General features: G+C 43.0%; 2 protein-coding genes across 2 annotated transcripts; both read right to left on the bottom strand.

Annotated features, from left to right (window-relative positions):
- Positions 1-536: 536 nt before the first annotated feature.
- Positions 537-8,522, bottom strand: LOC311490529 (GTP-binding protein REM 2-like). Its single transcript, XM_084548064.1, has 5 exons — positions 8,466-8,522; positions 6,923-7,232; positions 6,721-6,794; positions 3,693-3,870; positions 537-1,794 (listed from the first exon to the last, which is right to left on the bottom strand). Exons 1-5 carry the CDS (start codon positions 8,517-8,519, stop codon positions 1,502-1,504), a joined length of 909 nt encoding a protein of 302 aa, XP_084404190.1. The 5' UTR covers positions 8,520-8,522; the 3' UTR covers positions 537-1,501.
- A 2,653-nt stretch (positions 8,523-11,175) lies between these two features.
- nrl (neural retina leucine zipper) lies at positions 11,176-13,691 on the bottom strand (the record flags this gene model as incomplete). The annotated part of the gene is made up of 4 exons (XM_084547671.1): positions 11,176-11,337; positions 11,589-11,804; positions 12,687-12,974; positions 13,074-13,691. 4 exons carry the CDS (start codon positions 13,689-13,691, stop codon positions 11,176-11,178), a joined length of 1,284 nt encoding a protein of 427 aa, XP_084403797.1.
- Between the last annotated feature and the right edge of the window lie 3,639 nt (positions 13,692-17,330).

The raw sequence follows: 17,330 nt of genomic DNA, 5'->3' as shown, positions 1-17,330 counted from the left end.
CCATTTCATTTAAAAAGCTTTAAAATTAACTAGACTTTTAATATACATGCAATGCATTTCAGTTGGGGGGAAAAAACAGTACTGTTTTAGAAAATGGACCAAAACAAAGGACTTCTTTATGAATATGTGTCTAGCGCTTTCTCCCTAATTGCATTCCAGACAGGTGTACTTCATCTGAATGGATTGCTTGCCAGCAAATGATGAACTAAGTTGAGATCAGATCTCTCACTGCTTGAATACATCTCTTATTCTTGATCTATCAATTCAGGGGATCCATGGGTCTTCAGCTGCAGGACGCAGGGTCATCCACAAGAGGGGGCCAGCTGCTCATGTTGCCAGTCCATAAGCTGAACCTTTCATTTCGTTCCAGTAGTGTGCAGCCAAGGGAATGAGTCAGACTATCATGCCTCCATTTTATTTTATTTTAACTTCTATTATAGCAGAGCTCTCCCTTTGAAAACAAATGATGGGAATAATGTCCTGTGATGATGTGCTAAATCTTTCCTCACGTGTGGGTGGCAGTGGGTGGATGGAAGTGCTGAAGGTAGAGTGTGCTACACATGAGTGCACTGAGGTTGATATCTGATACAGCCCTCTACATTTTAATTTGGAGTTGAGTTTTATGCATAAAATAAAATTCCGCTGTTCCTCCCTCCTAGTTGATATGCCACAGGAATAATGGAGGTATAGTCACGCAGCTCAAATGGACGTAATGTGTAAGTCTGAGTGACTCCCAAGTTTCCTTGACAACGGTAACATGGCAACAATCCCTCTATATACAATAAGCTGTATTTGGCTGCTCCTTCTCTTATTGCCTCGCTGAGCCCCTGCAAGTCCAGTTTTTATCTCTTTAATTCCTGTCTGTCCTTGCTGGCCTTTGACAGTTTTACTGCTCTATATCACCATGGCTACTGCAGTACCTCAGAATAAATGAACACAATATGAATCATCAGCAGTCTAACCCACTAATGAGTTATGAGTATGTGTGGTCATGACTTTATCCCTGGATTGCACCATTGCTTGATATGATCACTGCTCTCCTCCTCAGGGTACTAACTACACTGTGTCAATTGTGTAATAACATCACCAGAGGCCAATACGTTTTATTCTCCAGACTCAAAAAGGCATTTTATTTTGCTCTCAAAGCTATGCGGGTGGCAATTAAGTATCACTACTACAGATTATTTACATGTTTTCTACAACGATATTTCATCTGTTCTTTTTCTGTGTTGTGTACAAAATTTCTATGTCATCCTATCGATAAACATCATCACTAACTTTTGTTGTCACTGTGTCCGTTTCCCTCTGCCGGATGTGATGATCACCCACACCACCGTCCTGTTATTACTCTGGCTCCTCCACACCTCCTCTGATTCTCACATCCTCCTCTCTCGTCCACTAATTGCTGTATCACTCCCTCTTCCTCTCTTTGTTGGTACACTACATTACTTACAGCTATCTCTGTTCACAACTTAACCATTAAACTCCTGTTGGTGTGTGATCACAGCGCCCCCAGGTCGTGGCATGAGCGAGACTTCTGTCTGAGGAACTTGCTCACTTCTCGCTCTCGTGGGTAGCGGGGCACCAGGTTGGACAGGAAACGTTTGGCACGTGAGGTGATACTTTCACGTTGGCCTTCTCCACTCATGTCTTCCGCGCTGCAGCCCGGAGGCCAGGGGGGCTGGCCCCTGGCCAGTCGCACCACACACTCCAGAAGCTCTGGGGTACGGTGATCCAGAGAGGCAGAGATCTCCAGATACAGACAGTTGAAGAGGGCGGCGCTTGACATGGCCTCTGAGGGAGGAGATGGAGAGGAGAGGAACACGACTGTCACCGGCAAGTTTATATTTAGCATGCAGGTGGTGTCATCTGCAGGAAAGTAAAGTCAGTTGGATAGTTGACAGTAGATGGTTGGGCAGGAAATGAGGGGAGACAGACTCAAGCATGAAATCCATGTTATATACAGCGATCAGGCGTAACATCATGACCACCTTCCTAATATTGTGTAGGTCTCCCTTGTGCCTCCAAAACAGTTGTGACTCATCTGAGAAAAGACATGCGCCTTCTGAGGGTGTCCTGGCACAGAATGTTGTTAGTGGGGGCTTCTGGGTCCTATGGGTTGAGAGGAGGGATTTTGGAGGCCAGGTCAACACCTTAAGCTGTTTTACATGTTTTTTTAGTTGTTCCTAAACCGTTTTTGTGTGTGTGCCTGTGTCAAGCTGCATCCTGCTCGGGGTGGCTGCTGCTATCAGGGAGTGAGATTGTTATGGGGTGGGGGTGCCTGGTCTGGTCTAGGTGGGTGCTACATGTCTAAGTGACATCCGCATGAAAGCCAAGTCCAAACGTTTCCCAGAAGAACAGTGAATTGTCACAAGATGATCAATGTTATTCACCTGTCAGTGGTTTTAATGTTATGGCTGATCCGTGTACATTAGGACATGAGGAAATACATAGATTATAAGCAAAGCTGTAAGTTTATAGTCTACTTTTTTTTCTCAGTGCAGACCCCAGCACTCAGTTTATATTATATATTAACTTGTGATTGTGGAGTCACTCAGACTTACACATTACATCCATTTCTTTTTCTCAACTACTCAGCTACTGGACCTTCAACTGAAGGTTTTCAGTAACTTCTCTCATGTAAAAAAGGCGACAAAGGACCTGAAGCAAGCTATTATCTCTTCACAACAAACGCAGTTCACTTTCCTCAGGGAGGATACCTGTGATTTATCTTTGATAACTTTCCCTCTGCACAAAGCAGACGACGACGAAGAAGAAGCTTATAAACATGTGTATACTGTGATGACGGCTGATTGTCTGACTCAGTCTTTACTGAATAAAATGTGAGCAAGTCCATGATGGCAAGTAACAACTGTCAGCCACTGTAAACACATGTGACAAGGACATGTAACAGCAGACCCTGAAGTAAGACTGGAATTAGTTTTCTCTTCTCAACTACAGTTGGATAATTGGACTGTAGGAGGGTTATTTTTTATTTTTCTATCTGTGTCTTTGCAGGTGTTGGGTCATTCAATCATGTTTCCTGATGCGTTGTTTAGATTTGCGGGGTGGGTGCATCAGCTCCTCTGCGAGCCTCTGCCACCTATAGTTACCCTTCTCTGCGTAGGTCTGCATAGTCATTCACGTATATTTTCGGAGAAGCAGAATTCATCCATTAGAAGAGAAGACGCTGCATCAGACAAAAACACCACGACACGCTGCAAATATTCTGACATTCGTTTCTCTTGAATGAGGAGAAAACTGTGTACGCTCAAAAAATGACCTCTTGAAATTACAGCTTCTTGTGATTCATCAATCAGAATTAATAGACAGTTGCATCAAATATGACCAAGCCAATCACATGCAGTCCTGACAAGCCGATTCTCATAGGTTTTACATGTTAAAGCTTTTCGACATATACCATACATAGGCTGAGTAACACTGCAGGAGTGGTGAGGACAGTGCAGCCACAGTGAATGCGCTGCTGCTTTAACTGTAATGGTGACTCTCTTCATACTCCCACACTGCCACGAAGCATGACATTTACATTTACGTTAGTGTTTACTGACAGACAGATAGAGATGAAAATGTCAACATCAGCTGCGAAGATGACGGAAACAACGGAGGGAAGCCGTAAAACAGGTGAAAGATATGAGCAATGTAGTGAAGATGTCAATGGAGGTTAATATCACCTTGAGGGGTGACTTCACGCCTGCGAACGAGGTCAGACTTATTACCGACGAGGATAATGGGAGTTTGGGGCTGAGTCTCTCTCAGGAGAAGTCGGAGTTGGGCAGTGCGGTGAAAACTGCGCCTGTCAGTCACTGAAAACACCAGGACGCACACCTCACACTGCAGAGCCGACAGGTCCTGAGGGAGGCAGACACACAGTTGTGTTAAAGCCGGATGATAAATTCAGTGAGTTACACTGCGTGCACAATTATTAGGCAAGTTGCACTTTAGAGGATTAGTTTTATTATTTAACGACAACAGTGCTATAAAATGTTAGTAAACCTCAAACCTGAATATTTAAGGAAGCGAAAGTGAGGTTTTGGCTTTTGTACGAGAATATCTGTGTGTGCACAATTATTAGGCAACTATTAGTGTGCACAATTACTATGCAGCTCAAAGAAAAACAATAATATTCCCATCTCACTTCTTTATTTGCATCTTTTAAAGTCAGAATAATAAACAGATCAGTGACCAGTATAGCCACACTTCTTTTCAATAATTCTTCCATCCAGTCTGTCAGTTTCTTGATCACTTGACCATCCACTTTTTGTGCAGCAGCAACCATAGCTTCCTAGACACTGTTCAGAGAGGCGTACTGTTTTCCTTCACTGTACATCTCACGTTTAAGAAGGGCCCACAAGTTCTCAATAGGGTTTAGGTCAGGTGAAGAAGGGGGGCCGTGTCATTATTTATTCATCTTTAAGGCCTTTCTTTGCTAGCAGCGCAGTGGAGTACTTTGATTGCATGAGATGGAGCGTTGTCCTACATATAAGTCATGGTCTTCTTGAAAGATGCACTGTACCACTATGTGAAGAAAGTGTCTTCTAAAAACTGGCAGTAGGTTTGGGAGTTGAGTCTATCTTCAACTGGAAAAGGTCCAACAAGCTCATCTTTAATAATTCCAGCCCATACCAGCACCCCACCTCCACCTTGCTGGCATCTGAGTCGGAGTGGAGTTCTATGTCCATTGCTGATCCAGCCATGAGCCCATCCATCTGGTCCATCAAGAGTCACTGTCATCTCATCAGTCCACAAAACCTTTGAAAAATCTGTTTTCAGATATTTCTTGGCCCAGTTGTGGCGTTTCAACTTGTGCGTCTTGTTCAGTGGTGGTCGGGTTTCAGCCTTTCTTACCTTGGCCATGTCTTTGAATACTGAACACCTTGTACTTCTGGGCACTCCAAGTAGGTTGCAGTTCTGGAATATGACAGCACTGGAGGATAACGGGTTCCTGGTAGCTTCACGTTTGATTCTTCTCAAATCTTTGGCAGTTAATTTGCATCTTTTTTCCCCCTAACACGGTTCTTTTGGTTCTGTGGTCACTTCCTAATATCTTGGCAATTTCAAGAGTGCTGCATCTCTCTGAAAGATGTTTTGTAGTATTTGACTTTTCTGTTAGAGTCTGTTAGATATCTTTTCTGGCCCATTTTGCTTGAGGAAAAGAAGCTGCCTAATAGTTTTGCACACCTGATATAGGGTGTTGATCTCCTAAGGCCACACCCTCCTTCATCACACAAATGCACATCACCTATGCTTAAATCCAATAGGCATTCAAGTTTATTCAGCTTGGAGTTGGAAAGTATACATAAAATTGACGATATGGTCAAAATACTCACTTGCCTAAATAATTGTGCATGCAGTGTAGAACAAACTCAAACACCTTGCAGAGCAGTTAGCTGTAAAAATATGCCCAAATGTCTCAGAGAACCAGGAACAACATGTCAAATGTTTTATTTCAAATGGACGTGGTGAATCCAATTCTTTTAGAAAAGCAGAACGTATTGCTTTCTGTCGCTCTCATAAATATAGCAGTCAAAGCCTTACAATGCAGAAGAAACAGCAGATAATTGAGGTCTTTATCTAAAATTGGGTGAAATCACTACTGTAGATAACTGCGGCACACCTCAAATTCTTTGTGACACACACATGCACTCATGCTCTCCAAGCTGCAAAGAGACACCAACCTCCAAAAATAACATACTCCTGGGTGAATCCTCCTCTTAAAAATGGACTGCCTGTCTTTAGTTAGTGCTGCCATGGTCCATTAACTTTTCATTCAATTTTAATTAAGTCGACATATGAGGACAAACCAAAAGCAACTTTCGCTCTCTGACGACAGACATTGACGTAATAATGCAATAATAACGTGTAAGTCATTTCTTTACGAGCAAACGTTACACTGACTCTCACATTAAATATGGCTGAGCACAAAGAGTAACACATGAGAATCCTCACATCAAAAGAGGCAGATTGTGTTGCGGGAGTGTGTCTTATGTGTCTTCACACATCCACCTAAATCAGAAGCTTTAATGCAGTCATTTGGCACATCCGCTCTGTGGGCGACTCTCTCTCTCTCTCTCTCTCTCTCTCTCTCTTTCTGTATGTTTCTCTCTCTCTTTCTCTCTCGCTTGCTCACATCCACACACAGATGCCTCTGAACCGCACTCGAGGGAAAAGAAGAAAGTGTGCAAAACAACCTGATAAGGAGCTTTCCTTAGGTGAACAGATGTGAATGCGGCAGAATTATTGTCCTCTTTGCGTCATTGTTTTTGATGTAGTAATACCAAGTACAATAAGCAGTGCTATATATGAAGTAGGCATCTGTTTATGTTTCACCTCGTTCATTTGGCCCCTTTAATCTAATTTGTTATGCTTTCCAAGGCAGTGTACCCAACCCTCTCCTCGGTGCCTGCAGAGATGCTGAAGTTCAAATTTATGTATGTAAGCATTGATCCTGAATTTTCTCTTCACAGTCCAGACATTATTTCTGTCGTCCCAGCTAATTTGCTTATTCATCAAATAATTATTCTTCACAACACACAAAGTTCTTATATAACATTATATATATAACATTAAATACATATATACTACAGTGAAACTGCAAAGACCAGCTGAGCACAATGTATACCGCTGCAGGGAGGGCTCAGTGGTCTAATGAGGAAACAGAGAGCAGGGAGAGTGGGAACGATGAAGTGTTGTTTGGCTCACCTGTCTCCAGTTGTCATAGATAATGATGGTGCTGTCCTCATCATCCACTGTGACTGTGCGCACATAACCCTCCCCTAAGGACAAGGAGAGCAGCAGTAAGGTCTCAGATGGGAAATGGGTGCTGGGATTTATTTACTTGCAGCACACGGTGAAGCAGCCCTACAGGCTGCCACGCCACTGCTTTAAACACACGGCTCTGTACCATCAGAATCCACCGACGCAGTCCTGTCCATGTCCCCGGCGAGGGCGATGGCCAGAGACGACTTCCCGACGCCGTTCTGCCCCAGCAGGGCGATCCTTAAAGGCCCGTCATGTCTGCCCTCCAAAGCCACGGCCAGGGTGTCATCCATGGCAGGGCTGAAACTGATTGGTGAAGCAGAAGGTCCTGCTGCACCTGATGTCCAGTCACAGTCATCATGGACAGCTTCTTCACGCCTGAGCTGGTGCTTAATTGGCAGAGGAGTACTTCCTCTGCGAACATTTGGGGTGCTGGACAGAATCATACTGTCACACTGGTGGAGGAAGAAACATGGGTGGACAGTCTCATCATTATATAACAATGTAAAGCTGCCCTCTTTTCTAATAGGGTCTTTACAAGGCACATCCACAGACTTGATCTGCAATAAGTATCTGATGTGACTTCAGCTATTTACTGCACTTCTATGGGGTGAGTTGCCAAGATATGTTCACTGTTATTAAATAATGCCAGTCAACCTTAAATAAATCTTCCACAGTTCCCATAACAAGTATAAAAAGCTCCTCAAACCACAGAAGACACCACAAAGACAAAGAAAATAGTAACCTAAATTAATATTATTTAGTAGTTATGGAATACGATTATAAATCATTGGGACTCCAGCAGCACCTTGTTCAGCTGTTAGCAAACATTCAGGTCACAGAGCTTAAGTTTATTAACCAGTGAGCGCCTGGAAGCCGAGAAGAGTCCTTAAATAATAATAATAATAATAATAATAATAATAATAATAATAATAATAATAATAATAAATAAATAAATAAAAACAATTTCGGAAGTTGGGCCTGTTTCCGCATCAAAACAAAGATGGCCGCCCACCAGCAACCTGGACAGAAAACTACAACTAACTTATCATTTATAGTCCTTGAGGACGCTGTATATAGCTTTACTGCAGTGGTAAGTTGTTATTCATTTACACTAAGGTTTTCAAAAAGTATCTCTAAAAACATTAAAAAAATAAAATAAAAACGCGGTTATCTCGATAGCATTTATGCTAATTAATAACCGGAACAAGCTAATGCTAGCTAATTTCTATCTTTATGCAATTTGCCCATTAATAGCTAAACATTGGACTATTTCTTTGCTTTTCCGGCAAAAAAATAAAATAAAATAAAAATCTCTCCCCCCCCCCCAATAATAACACTGTGGAATAAAACAAAAGCTGCAGATAAAAACAAGAACAGTTAGCTAAAAGACGCTTTAAAGTTCTGTAGAGCTGAAAGAAACCGGGTAAGAGTTTATATTCTCTTATTTTAAATAAAATGATTGACTCTGCAGTGATTGTATAAAATAATATTATTGCACCCTCTCACAACTTTAACGCTGAGGGACTCACGCAGGGCATCAACCCTGCACCACCCCTACCTACAACACACGACTCTGCAAAAATACCAAACATCGTCGCATCCAAAACCACATTATTACCCCTCATCCTAGAGGCTACTTACAAAAAAATAATAATAATGTTCACTGGAGAGCTAAAGCGCCCTACCTTAGTCGCATTCTCCTCGTTGTTGAGCCTGTCTTGGGGCACATCTGTCGGCATCTGCAAACTGAAATCAAGCGATCGGGAATAAAGAGGCCAAAAGACACAGAGAACACCACCACCACCCCCGTCCTCACCCCCATCCCACTCACTTTATGAACCCAAGCAGCCCGGTATGATCTCTCACCTGTCAGGTGGCTATCGGCAACAACAAAGTAAGCACGGTGTGTTTCTTTCGCCCTCTCTTCCCTCACTCGCGTGCTCTCTAGCTCTCTCACTCACTCAGTTTACGTCTCTTACTCTCTCCCCCTCCCTCCCTGCCTCCCTCTCTCGCTTTCTCTCTCTCTCTACTCTGCCTGTCTTTCCTCAGGTTAGGGCCTAAGTCCAATTCTGCAGTCAGCACCGTCACTCATCACCGCTCTCCAGTCCAGACTGACTGCTCTGACTCACTGACTTGTCGCCTGTATCCCTCTTCAGGTCTGGACTTTTGTGCAGAGGAGAGATGAGACTGGCCACCACGAGGACTCCCGCGCTGTGAGTGTTTGCTGCAGGTGCGTGCAGCTCAGCGATATAAGTGGAGCAGTGATGCAGGAAGGCAGGCAGCGTGCAGTACTGTGGGAAGATGCTCTGTGTCACGAATCTCTCATTGACCTCTGGAAGATAGAGGCGATACCGCAAGCGGCCTCTAGGTGGCACCATAACACAAGCCTTCTCGCTAATTGGCTTTGTTTGCGTGAACGTGCCTATCCTTAGGGGTTATATGTTTAGAATGTGTCATTGGGGTATTCCTGATATAGAAAAAAGGTGTGACCGCCTGCCTACCTGCTTACCAAGCCTGCTACTCTGCCTCCTCTTTTCCTTTGTGTCCCGTTGAAGACCCACCTGACTTTTTCATCTGCTGATTCATTTGCATTTTATTAAACCAAGTCTTTTGTATTCCCCGATCCAAGGAGTGTATTTGGTCATGTTTTCTGTCAGAATGTGAATGAGTGTGGCCATGAGCAGTGGTGCGTCCCTGCCGCACAAAGCCACAATAGACCCCGGCAGTGAGCAGCCAGGGCGCTATTATAGCCCTAATCCTGCTCCTATTATACAGGCCAGAGAGAGAGCGAGAGACACAGAGAGGGAGGTAGAGCTGAAGATGAGGTCATCCCAAACAGTGCACACCCAGGGTCACTGGCTCGCTATAGAGGGACAGAGATAAAGAGAGGGATGGGGCAGAGCATGGCGCTGCAGAGAAAAGGCCTGCAAAGAGACTGAAAGTGGGAGATGCTCAGATAGGTGAATGGAGAGGAGACAAGGTTAAAACCTGGGAGCGAGGTGAACAAAGACACAGTGACACGTGACAGGCATGGTAGAGTACTTTGTTTATTTCATGTGCATATGAAACCACACTACAACAGGAGCAGGAAGCCATCATAATGGCCATCACTTTTTTGGTAATTATGTTAATTCTAACCACAGTTGGATAAAAGAATAAACTGTAGGAAAGTAAAAATACACGCTAATGGAATAAAACCAGTAAAATAATTGGAATCAGTACATAAATAAACAATAAATACTGAATAAATAGGTGAATAAATAAAAGAACAATTTATTTAACCTACACCCAAACAAAATAAATAGCTCTAAAGCATGAACCCTGGCAACAATTTCATGGGACAGTTAAGAAGGTGTCTCCATGAAGAGATTGTTTGCTTCTTCTTTTTTTTTTTTCCTTTTTTTTTTGTTTAATCCCTGCAGCGATAATTTTCTGTTGCATTGGTAGCCCACAGTACCCGAGTCCACAATGGCCAGCTCTGTGTTGCTGCATGCTGCATTAATACGGTGATGAATTCACCATTTGCAGCAGTTAAGCACACTATCATGTCTCTGTATGTAAAAACTCATTCTCGAGAGAAAACAGCACGTCTATTCTGTCTCTGTTAATGGCTGAAGGTCGCCATTTTCAACTAGCAAAAAGTAGTTTCATTTTGCTAAAACACAAGAGCAATGTCCTCGCTATTTATTTAGCACAATCACTGGAAGATTCCCATGAAAGGTATCCTTGTACATTCTTTTATCTATGATTATTCATCTTACAAAGAATAACAAGTCTCGGTGAGCTTAAACACTTTGGTAGGCAACTGTGAAACATTAGCTGGCAAATACTTGCCATTGATACTTTATCCAGGCCCATACCACTCCACATCCAGCACCACTGCACTACTCAGACCTCTGCAGCTTTAGCAGCATATTGTAAAAAAAGAACTACAGTGAGCCTCAAACACTCGTTTGGAGAGTACATTGCAGATATATAGTATTGCATAGGTAGCAGCAGTGTCAAGGACTATGATAGTTTTATTGCAAGATAAAGCATTTTCAATCCATTTTCATAGTTTGTCAACTGTTGCACTGGTATCACAAGCAGAAGAGCTCTCAGACAGTATTTCTGTGCAACTATCATTCACAGTAAATTAAATCTGAGTCCATGAAGCAGCCTAGGGCTGAGTCTAACCCTATGAATTAACAGTCAGTAACCCTTTAATTGTTAAGGGTGGTTTTCACAGTTGTGTATCCCCCAAAAAACAGCCCGCCAGTGTCTCTTCCATTTTCTCCCTTTTGCACAAACACACACGTACACATTCTGTTTTCATCCCCAAGTCTGATTACTTATCACTGATTGCTCCATATTGGCTGGTCTTGGTTTTTTCCTGCCTCCCCCTGTGGGTCAAACTCAGAGGAAGTAGTCGGGGGGCGGAGAAGGTGGGTTGCTAGTGCGGGTCTGTGGGGCGTCTCCGCCGGTGCTGTGGTTCGTGCTGAGCAGCTTCTCGTAGCGAGCCTTGTAGGTGTCTCTCTCCCTCAGCACTCGAGTCAGCTCACACTGTAGCTGTTCCAACTGAGGACAGGTGGAAACAGACAAGATAATTTATTTGTTGATGAAGAAGTTGTCTTTATATTTTTGACATATTCTGTCAGGAATGGAAGCAGAGAATTTCCCAGTCTATTTTTGCTGTTCTCATCTCAATCCAGATCACCAAGATCAGAATTTTCTAAATTAAAGATGATTTAGTGTCAGTGTATGATAGGGGACTTCTTCATGTACTGAAGAAGGACAAACAAGAGAATCATAAATGCAAGCTTGTGTACCTGTTGTGTGAGGACATGCTTCTCCGACTCCAGAGCGTGGCGGTGCTGCAGGCGCTTGTAGCGACAGGACTGGGCATAGCCGCGGTTCTTCAGCGTGCGCCGTTTCTGCTTCAGGCGGACCACCTCATCCTTGCTCACTCCGCGCAGGTGTCGGTTCAGCTCGCGCACTGACAGGCTTACCAGCTGCTCATCAGAGAAACGCTCGTTCACCCCGCACTGCCGAGCAGATGGAGAAAAACACAGTGAGAATATGCTGTTCCTCAGCATTAATTGGCAACGAGACACATGCTGGAAATGACTGGAGTCTGTACACTTAGAGGGGTGTGAAGTGGATTTGTTCAAGAATCAGACTTGTATGTGTAACTGTGATAAGACTGGTGCACATATGATGTGTCAAACTCAGTGTGCGTGAACACGCCTGTCTGTCACGCCTGTCAGGGGGCACATTTGGGCACCACATGTCCATAATCTGTCATGTAATCTGACTAAGTGTGGGTGACAGTTATCAGGATTACGCACAGCAATAATAGCAGATATTATCATAAGCTCACACTGTGCTCCATATAGAGATCCTCCCAAGCATCTTAATCAACAGAACACACATTGTAAAGTTTATTTACCTCCGGTAGAGAGTATACACGACTGAGTTATTAGGCACACAATATAGTGTTTATGTCAAAACTATATCTCCTCCTATCAGAATACAATAAGATATAGTTTTGCTAATATAAAATATATGTTCGTAGGAGAAGTTATAATTGTTGACAAATGAAAGTGTTTGCAAAATGTAATGCATGTTGCACCCTCAAAGACAAAGATTTAACTTATTGTTGCCATGTAGAGAGTGATCCTTATAGTGATACTTCAGATAGACGCAGACATTAATAACCGTGTTCTAATGTCCTAATCCTAATCCTTCACTGTACGATCCCTCTCTCCTTCCGCCCAGCCCTCTGTGCGGAAGGAGAGAGGGATCTAAAGTGCTAAAGTCTTCTCGCTTCTTTCACATCCGGACACCCATGCTTTATTGCTTAACGCTTCCTGTTGAGTGTCATCGTCATAATGAGCCTGTCTCATCTGATCTGGATTGATGTGTACCTGACTGACTTGTGGGTGGTGATGATGGTGATGGTTGCCATGCATGGAGTGATGGTGGTGATGCTGATGGTGGTGATGCTGGTGGTGATGAAGGCGGCCCTGGGGGCTGAGGGGTTGTGGGTATGGGGCGGATGTAGGGGCGGCGTTGGGGAGCGAGGGAGGGGCTGATGACAGGAAGACAAGCGGGCGATGGCACATGTCTGCCGCCTTGGCGCAGGAGATGTCACCTCCGCTGTCGCTGCCGGAGTCTCCCAGGTTGCTGCTCGAACTCTGAGAAAGACCTGGGAACTGAAAAGAGGAAGGCCAGGGGAGAAGATAAAGTCAACTCTTTCATGACTGCGTGTAAAGAGAAAATAATATAACGCAGGGAAAAAATAATGCTGTTACCTGCGAGCTGACAGCAGCAGCAGCCGAATTCAGCAAAGCCTCCACCGCATCCTCACATCCCAGAAAGCCATTCACCGGCCCTCTGTCTCTGTCCCCTCGCTCTGGCACACCTCCCAAGGCTCCCAGCAAAGTGGCAGGCCCCGTCACCTCACCTCCAAACTGTTGCTGTAGCGCTGCCAGCCAGATCAGGTCCTCTAACGAGGCTGGTGTAGGACCCTGAGGACCGCCGTGGGCCGGGCTGCCCTCCACGTTCCCCTGAGAGCCAGAGCTAATGCTGGAGGTGAAGCTGTTGGATATGGAGAGGGGGAAGGAAATAGAGGAGGATGATGAAGAGAGGGAAGAAGAGCCTGAAGGCGGTGGGTGGGCATCGCTGAGTGTTGGCGAGGGTGGCAGAGAGTTGTAAGGGCTGGAGCTCAAACTGGAGTCCTGCGGAGGGTGGCTGGTGTATGGAGAGCTGGAAGGGTCATGGGGGAGGCCAGATTTGGGATACGCACATGGAGGAGGGAGAGGAGGAGTGTCAGATTTCACCTCAAATTTGAGGAGGTCAAAGTCATTCAGGTACTCCATGGCCAGAGGGCTGGGGGGGAGAGAAGGCATGGGGAGGGAAGGAGAAGACATGGCGTTTGCTGCTGCTGCTGCTGCTGCTGCTGCTGGTCTGAGCTTCTACAGGGTTTTCTGTATGTCAGGATTGTTGGACAGTCCAGTCTTCTGCCTCAGTGCAGCTCATAGACAGCAGCTGTAGTGATGTCAGGAAGTCGACTGTGAGACACTGTACGTCCCCTTGTCCTTGTCTCTGTTCCTTTAGTCCTGAGGAAATAAAGAAATGGAATGAGAGGGTTAGGGACATAAGACAGGAGTGGTCAAATCAGTTAATTAAAATGACTTTTTACTTATAAACATTTGTACCACATAAAAGCAAAGCACCTTTTTAAAGGAATTATAAGCTATAAAAATTAGTTTTGTTAATTGCTATTAATAAAACACTCCATAGGTTTGTCACATTGTCAGAACCTCAGTAAAGAGTTACAAAAAGCGATTAGTCCAGCAGGACCTGAGATATGTGTTTCTTTCTTTCAACAGATTCTTCCTTCTTCCCTGTGTGCCTTCAATACCCACAATGCATCGTCACAGCCAAAAGGTTAGTATGTGATCTAGGTGTGTTAGACTATTTATTGTAACCTTAAGCCCTTAGCCTCATGCACAGATGAGGAGCAGGGTGCAGAGTTTTTGATAAGCTTACATGCTTCTGACTTCTCACATTTCAAATGTGTAGTTTTTGAGCTGATGTAGAGGTTAGTTTTATCCCCCTGGTGCACTTCACTCTGTAGCCATAACAGGCTTTATACATAGTTGTATACGCAGTAGTTCTCCCTAAGAGCTAAATTCATCAGAAGGCCCCCTTGCATTAACTGTTTGACCTCCCAAATCCACTCATTACCAACATACAGACACTTAATTATTACAGGTCAGCTTGACAATTGTTCTCAAAATGGCTTTTAACTGATCTGTAAATCATTAATGAAATTACTAAGTACAGCTTTTAAATGCTTATTTTGTAAGTATATATTGCTATTTTACAAGCAGTTGTAATATAGAGTTTGACTGTGTAAGTGATACGCCCTGTTTGTGTGTTATATTAAGACACTAATCTGCAGCACATCCCCCTGCCCCCCATCTTAATACACACATACACACATGTATAGGACTATAGGTGCTCGCACACTCACATACACGTGCATGTTTACTGACGACACACGCTAGAGCCCAAAGTATATTCTCTGTGAAAATTCCACTAAATCTTCACCATGAAAAGCCCTTGTGCAATTGCGTCATTTAATTTTGCTTAAAAATTAAAACCAGGTTTCATCTCTACACAGCCTAAAACAAGTTGTTCTGTACGTGAAAAATACAGTCAAACGTTTTTGCACCATGCTCTGGCTCTTTGTAGAAATATTTGCAAGTTATCGCCCTGGTGGGAGCACTACACAGATATAATGCTATTTCTCTAGAAACATCTGCCCACTAGACACAGAACCAACTGAAGCATGAGAATTCAGAGGCGTTAATCATTTTTGACAGAAAGATCCACAAGTCTCAGAGACCAAATCCAATTATCAAGAGGTTCAGACTTTAATCCAGAGCCCTAGACTTTCTAAAATGAATCAAAACACATTTTTTACTTCTAAAATGTTTTGCTGTTGATTTCACGGAGTGACACATATAAATGTTAGAATGTTTTATGCTTTTTTTGTCAGATCCAAGATCAAAAACTTCAGTTTTGTATGAAATTAAAATAAAGTATAACCTACAGGTATTTAGGTAATAAATAACTTAAAGATTGACAGGCTAAAATATTCAAACATATCTGAACAGACTGAAACCACCACGTATCTCTTTTCACTGTCAGTGAATAGTTTTCAGCATATGCTACATCACAGAAAGCTGTCAGAGAGCAAAGCTGTTTCCTCTAATCTACAAATTACAGACCATCAGATATTAAACTTATTGTGATTAACAGTAACTGCTAATTAAAAATGCTGGTTCCTGTGCGGCACAGCTCATTAGTTTTTCTCCCCGTGGCTCAAAATGGATTGTAAAAGACAGCGAACAGTGACAGGGCTCCATGGAGGCCTCAGTCTGGCTCTGGACCAGAGTCACGGCAAAAACACGCACATGAGAGAATAAAAAAGTCGAATGAAAGTGAGCAGAGTTAAAGGCCTGACATGAGAGACGGACAGTCAGAGTGAATGAAATGATCTTACCGTGGGTCATAGAGATGAAGGATGGTTACGAGCTGGTTTCAACATCCCCACCAAACACACACACGCACACAAAAATAATCGACTGACTGGTTGACTGACACGTTTGGAAAGAGACACAGAGGAAACACGGAGTGTATGTATGTATGTGTGTGTGCGCATGTGAGTGTGTATAGCACTCTGTCACTGAGTGCCACTGCCCCCTTTCTTTCTTTCCCCTCTGCTGCAAATCCCTGTTTGCAACAATCCCCTCCTCTCTCTCTCTCTCTCTCTCTCTCTCTCTCTCTCTCTCTCTCTCTCTCTCTCTCTCTCTCTGCCCCCTCATCCCTTTATTCTGGTTCACAGGCATGTTCAAACTCTCTGGCATTGTCTCTTCCTCTCTATCTCTTTCTCTCACTGATTCTTTCTCTCTCTTCTTTCTGTTCCTCTATTCTCATTTTCTTTCTTTATTTCTCCAGTGTCTCTACCAAACAACTACAACGTCTCTCCCCCTGATGCTGCACACAGGTGTTTGTGTAAAAACTTAAACTACAGTACATTACATTTAACACTGTTCAAGTATGCCACTGCTGTATACAATAATTAAGTTTTACTCATTCCTCACAGAGTAAAACAAAGTTTTGGCAGTGGTGTTGGACTATAGACTCTGTTCTGCCCCGCAGTGGACACTTGTTGCTACTGACCTGAAAATGAGGGGGGGAGTCAGTAACAGTTGAAGCTATGAGTGATTACAGTGCACTAAATTACTAATATACTTCCTGTATTATTTTTCCATTTGACATAATACAGTCAGTCTGAATATTTCACTACAGTCACTGATCATTGAAATGCAGATGTCATCTGAGAGGCACAGATTATACAGATAATACCACAAAAACTGAAGTGAGCGAAATCCTTATTTCTTTATGGAAGTCCTTTAAGAATACATAATATGTTTTAAAATGTGGCTGGGTGTTAAACCCATGTTCATAGGAAATATTAATATGGTTTCACTGCTTATTTTCTTTTTGTTTACTGCATTTTCCAGATAAGTATTGTGCATTTACTCCATATTTATTAAACAGTTTTACCTTTAAAATGAGGATTTTACAAGCAAAACATATGATGAGTTTTAATCACTGCAGTTTTACTCTTAAACCAGTTTAAAATACCTGTAAATGGATACACATTGACAAACTATAACATAAAGTAATGATATTCACTAATACAATGTATTATTGATAATAAGTCTTTCTGTCCAATTAATATTTTTACTTTTGATACTCATATGTATGTAATATTTTATTACTTTTAGTATTTTATTACTTTTAGTTGTAATCGAATATTTTTAGGCTAAAGTCACTTTTCCACTGCAAGAAAATCCCCCCAGGGACTAGGAACCTTTGGACATACTCAGTGTGTTTCTAAATTAAGTGCTGGAAAAATTATTTTACCTTCCAAAAGTCACTTTGGTTTTATTTTTTTTAAAGCACAAGAGCTTTTTGGGGTGGAGTTTCAG

Source organism: Chelon labrosus, assembly GCF_963514085.1.
Source record: "Chelon labrosus genome assembly, chromosome: 7".
NCBI lineage: Eukaryota > Metazoa > Chordata > Actinopteri > Mugiliformes > Mugilidae > Chelon > Chelon labrosus.
Note: the sequence above shows the minus strand (reverse complement) of the source record. Positions and strands in the feature narration are given on the sequence as shown.

Excerpts from the sequence above, each read along its gene's own strand:
- LOC311490529 (XM_084548064.1), bottom strand. The coding sequence starts at position 8,519 with ATGCCGACAGATGTGCCCCAAGACAGGCTCAACAACGAGGAGAATGCG. Across the intron at positions 3,871-6,720 it reads TCTATGACAACTGGAGACAG|GACCTGTCGGCTCTGCAGTG; the intron begins GTGAGCCAAACA and ends TGCCTCCCTCAG. Across the intron at positions 1,795-3,692 it reads GCGTGAAGTCACCCCTCAAG|AGGCCATGTCAAGCGCCGCC; the intron begins GTGATATTAACC and ends CTCCTCCCTCAG.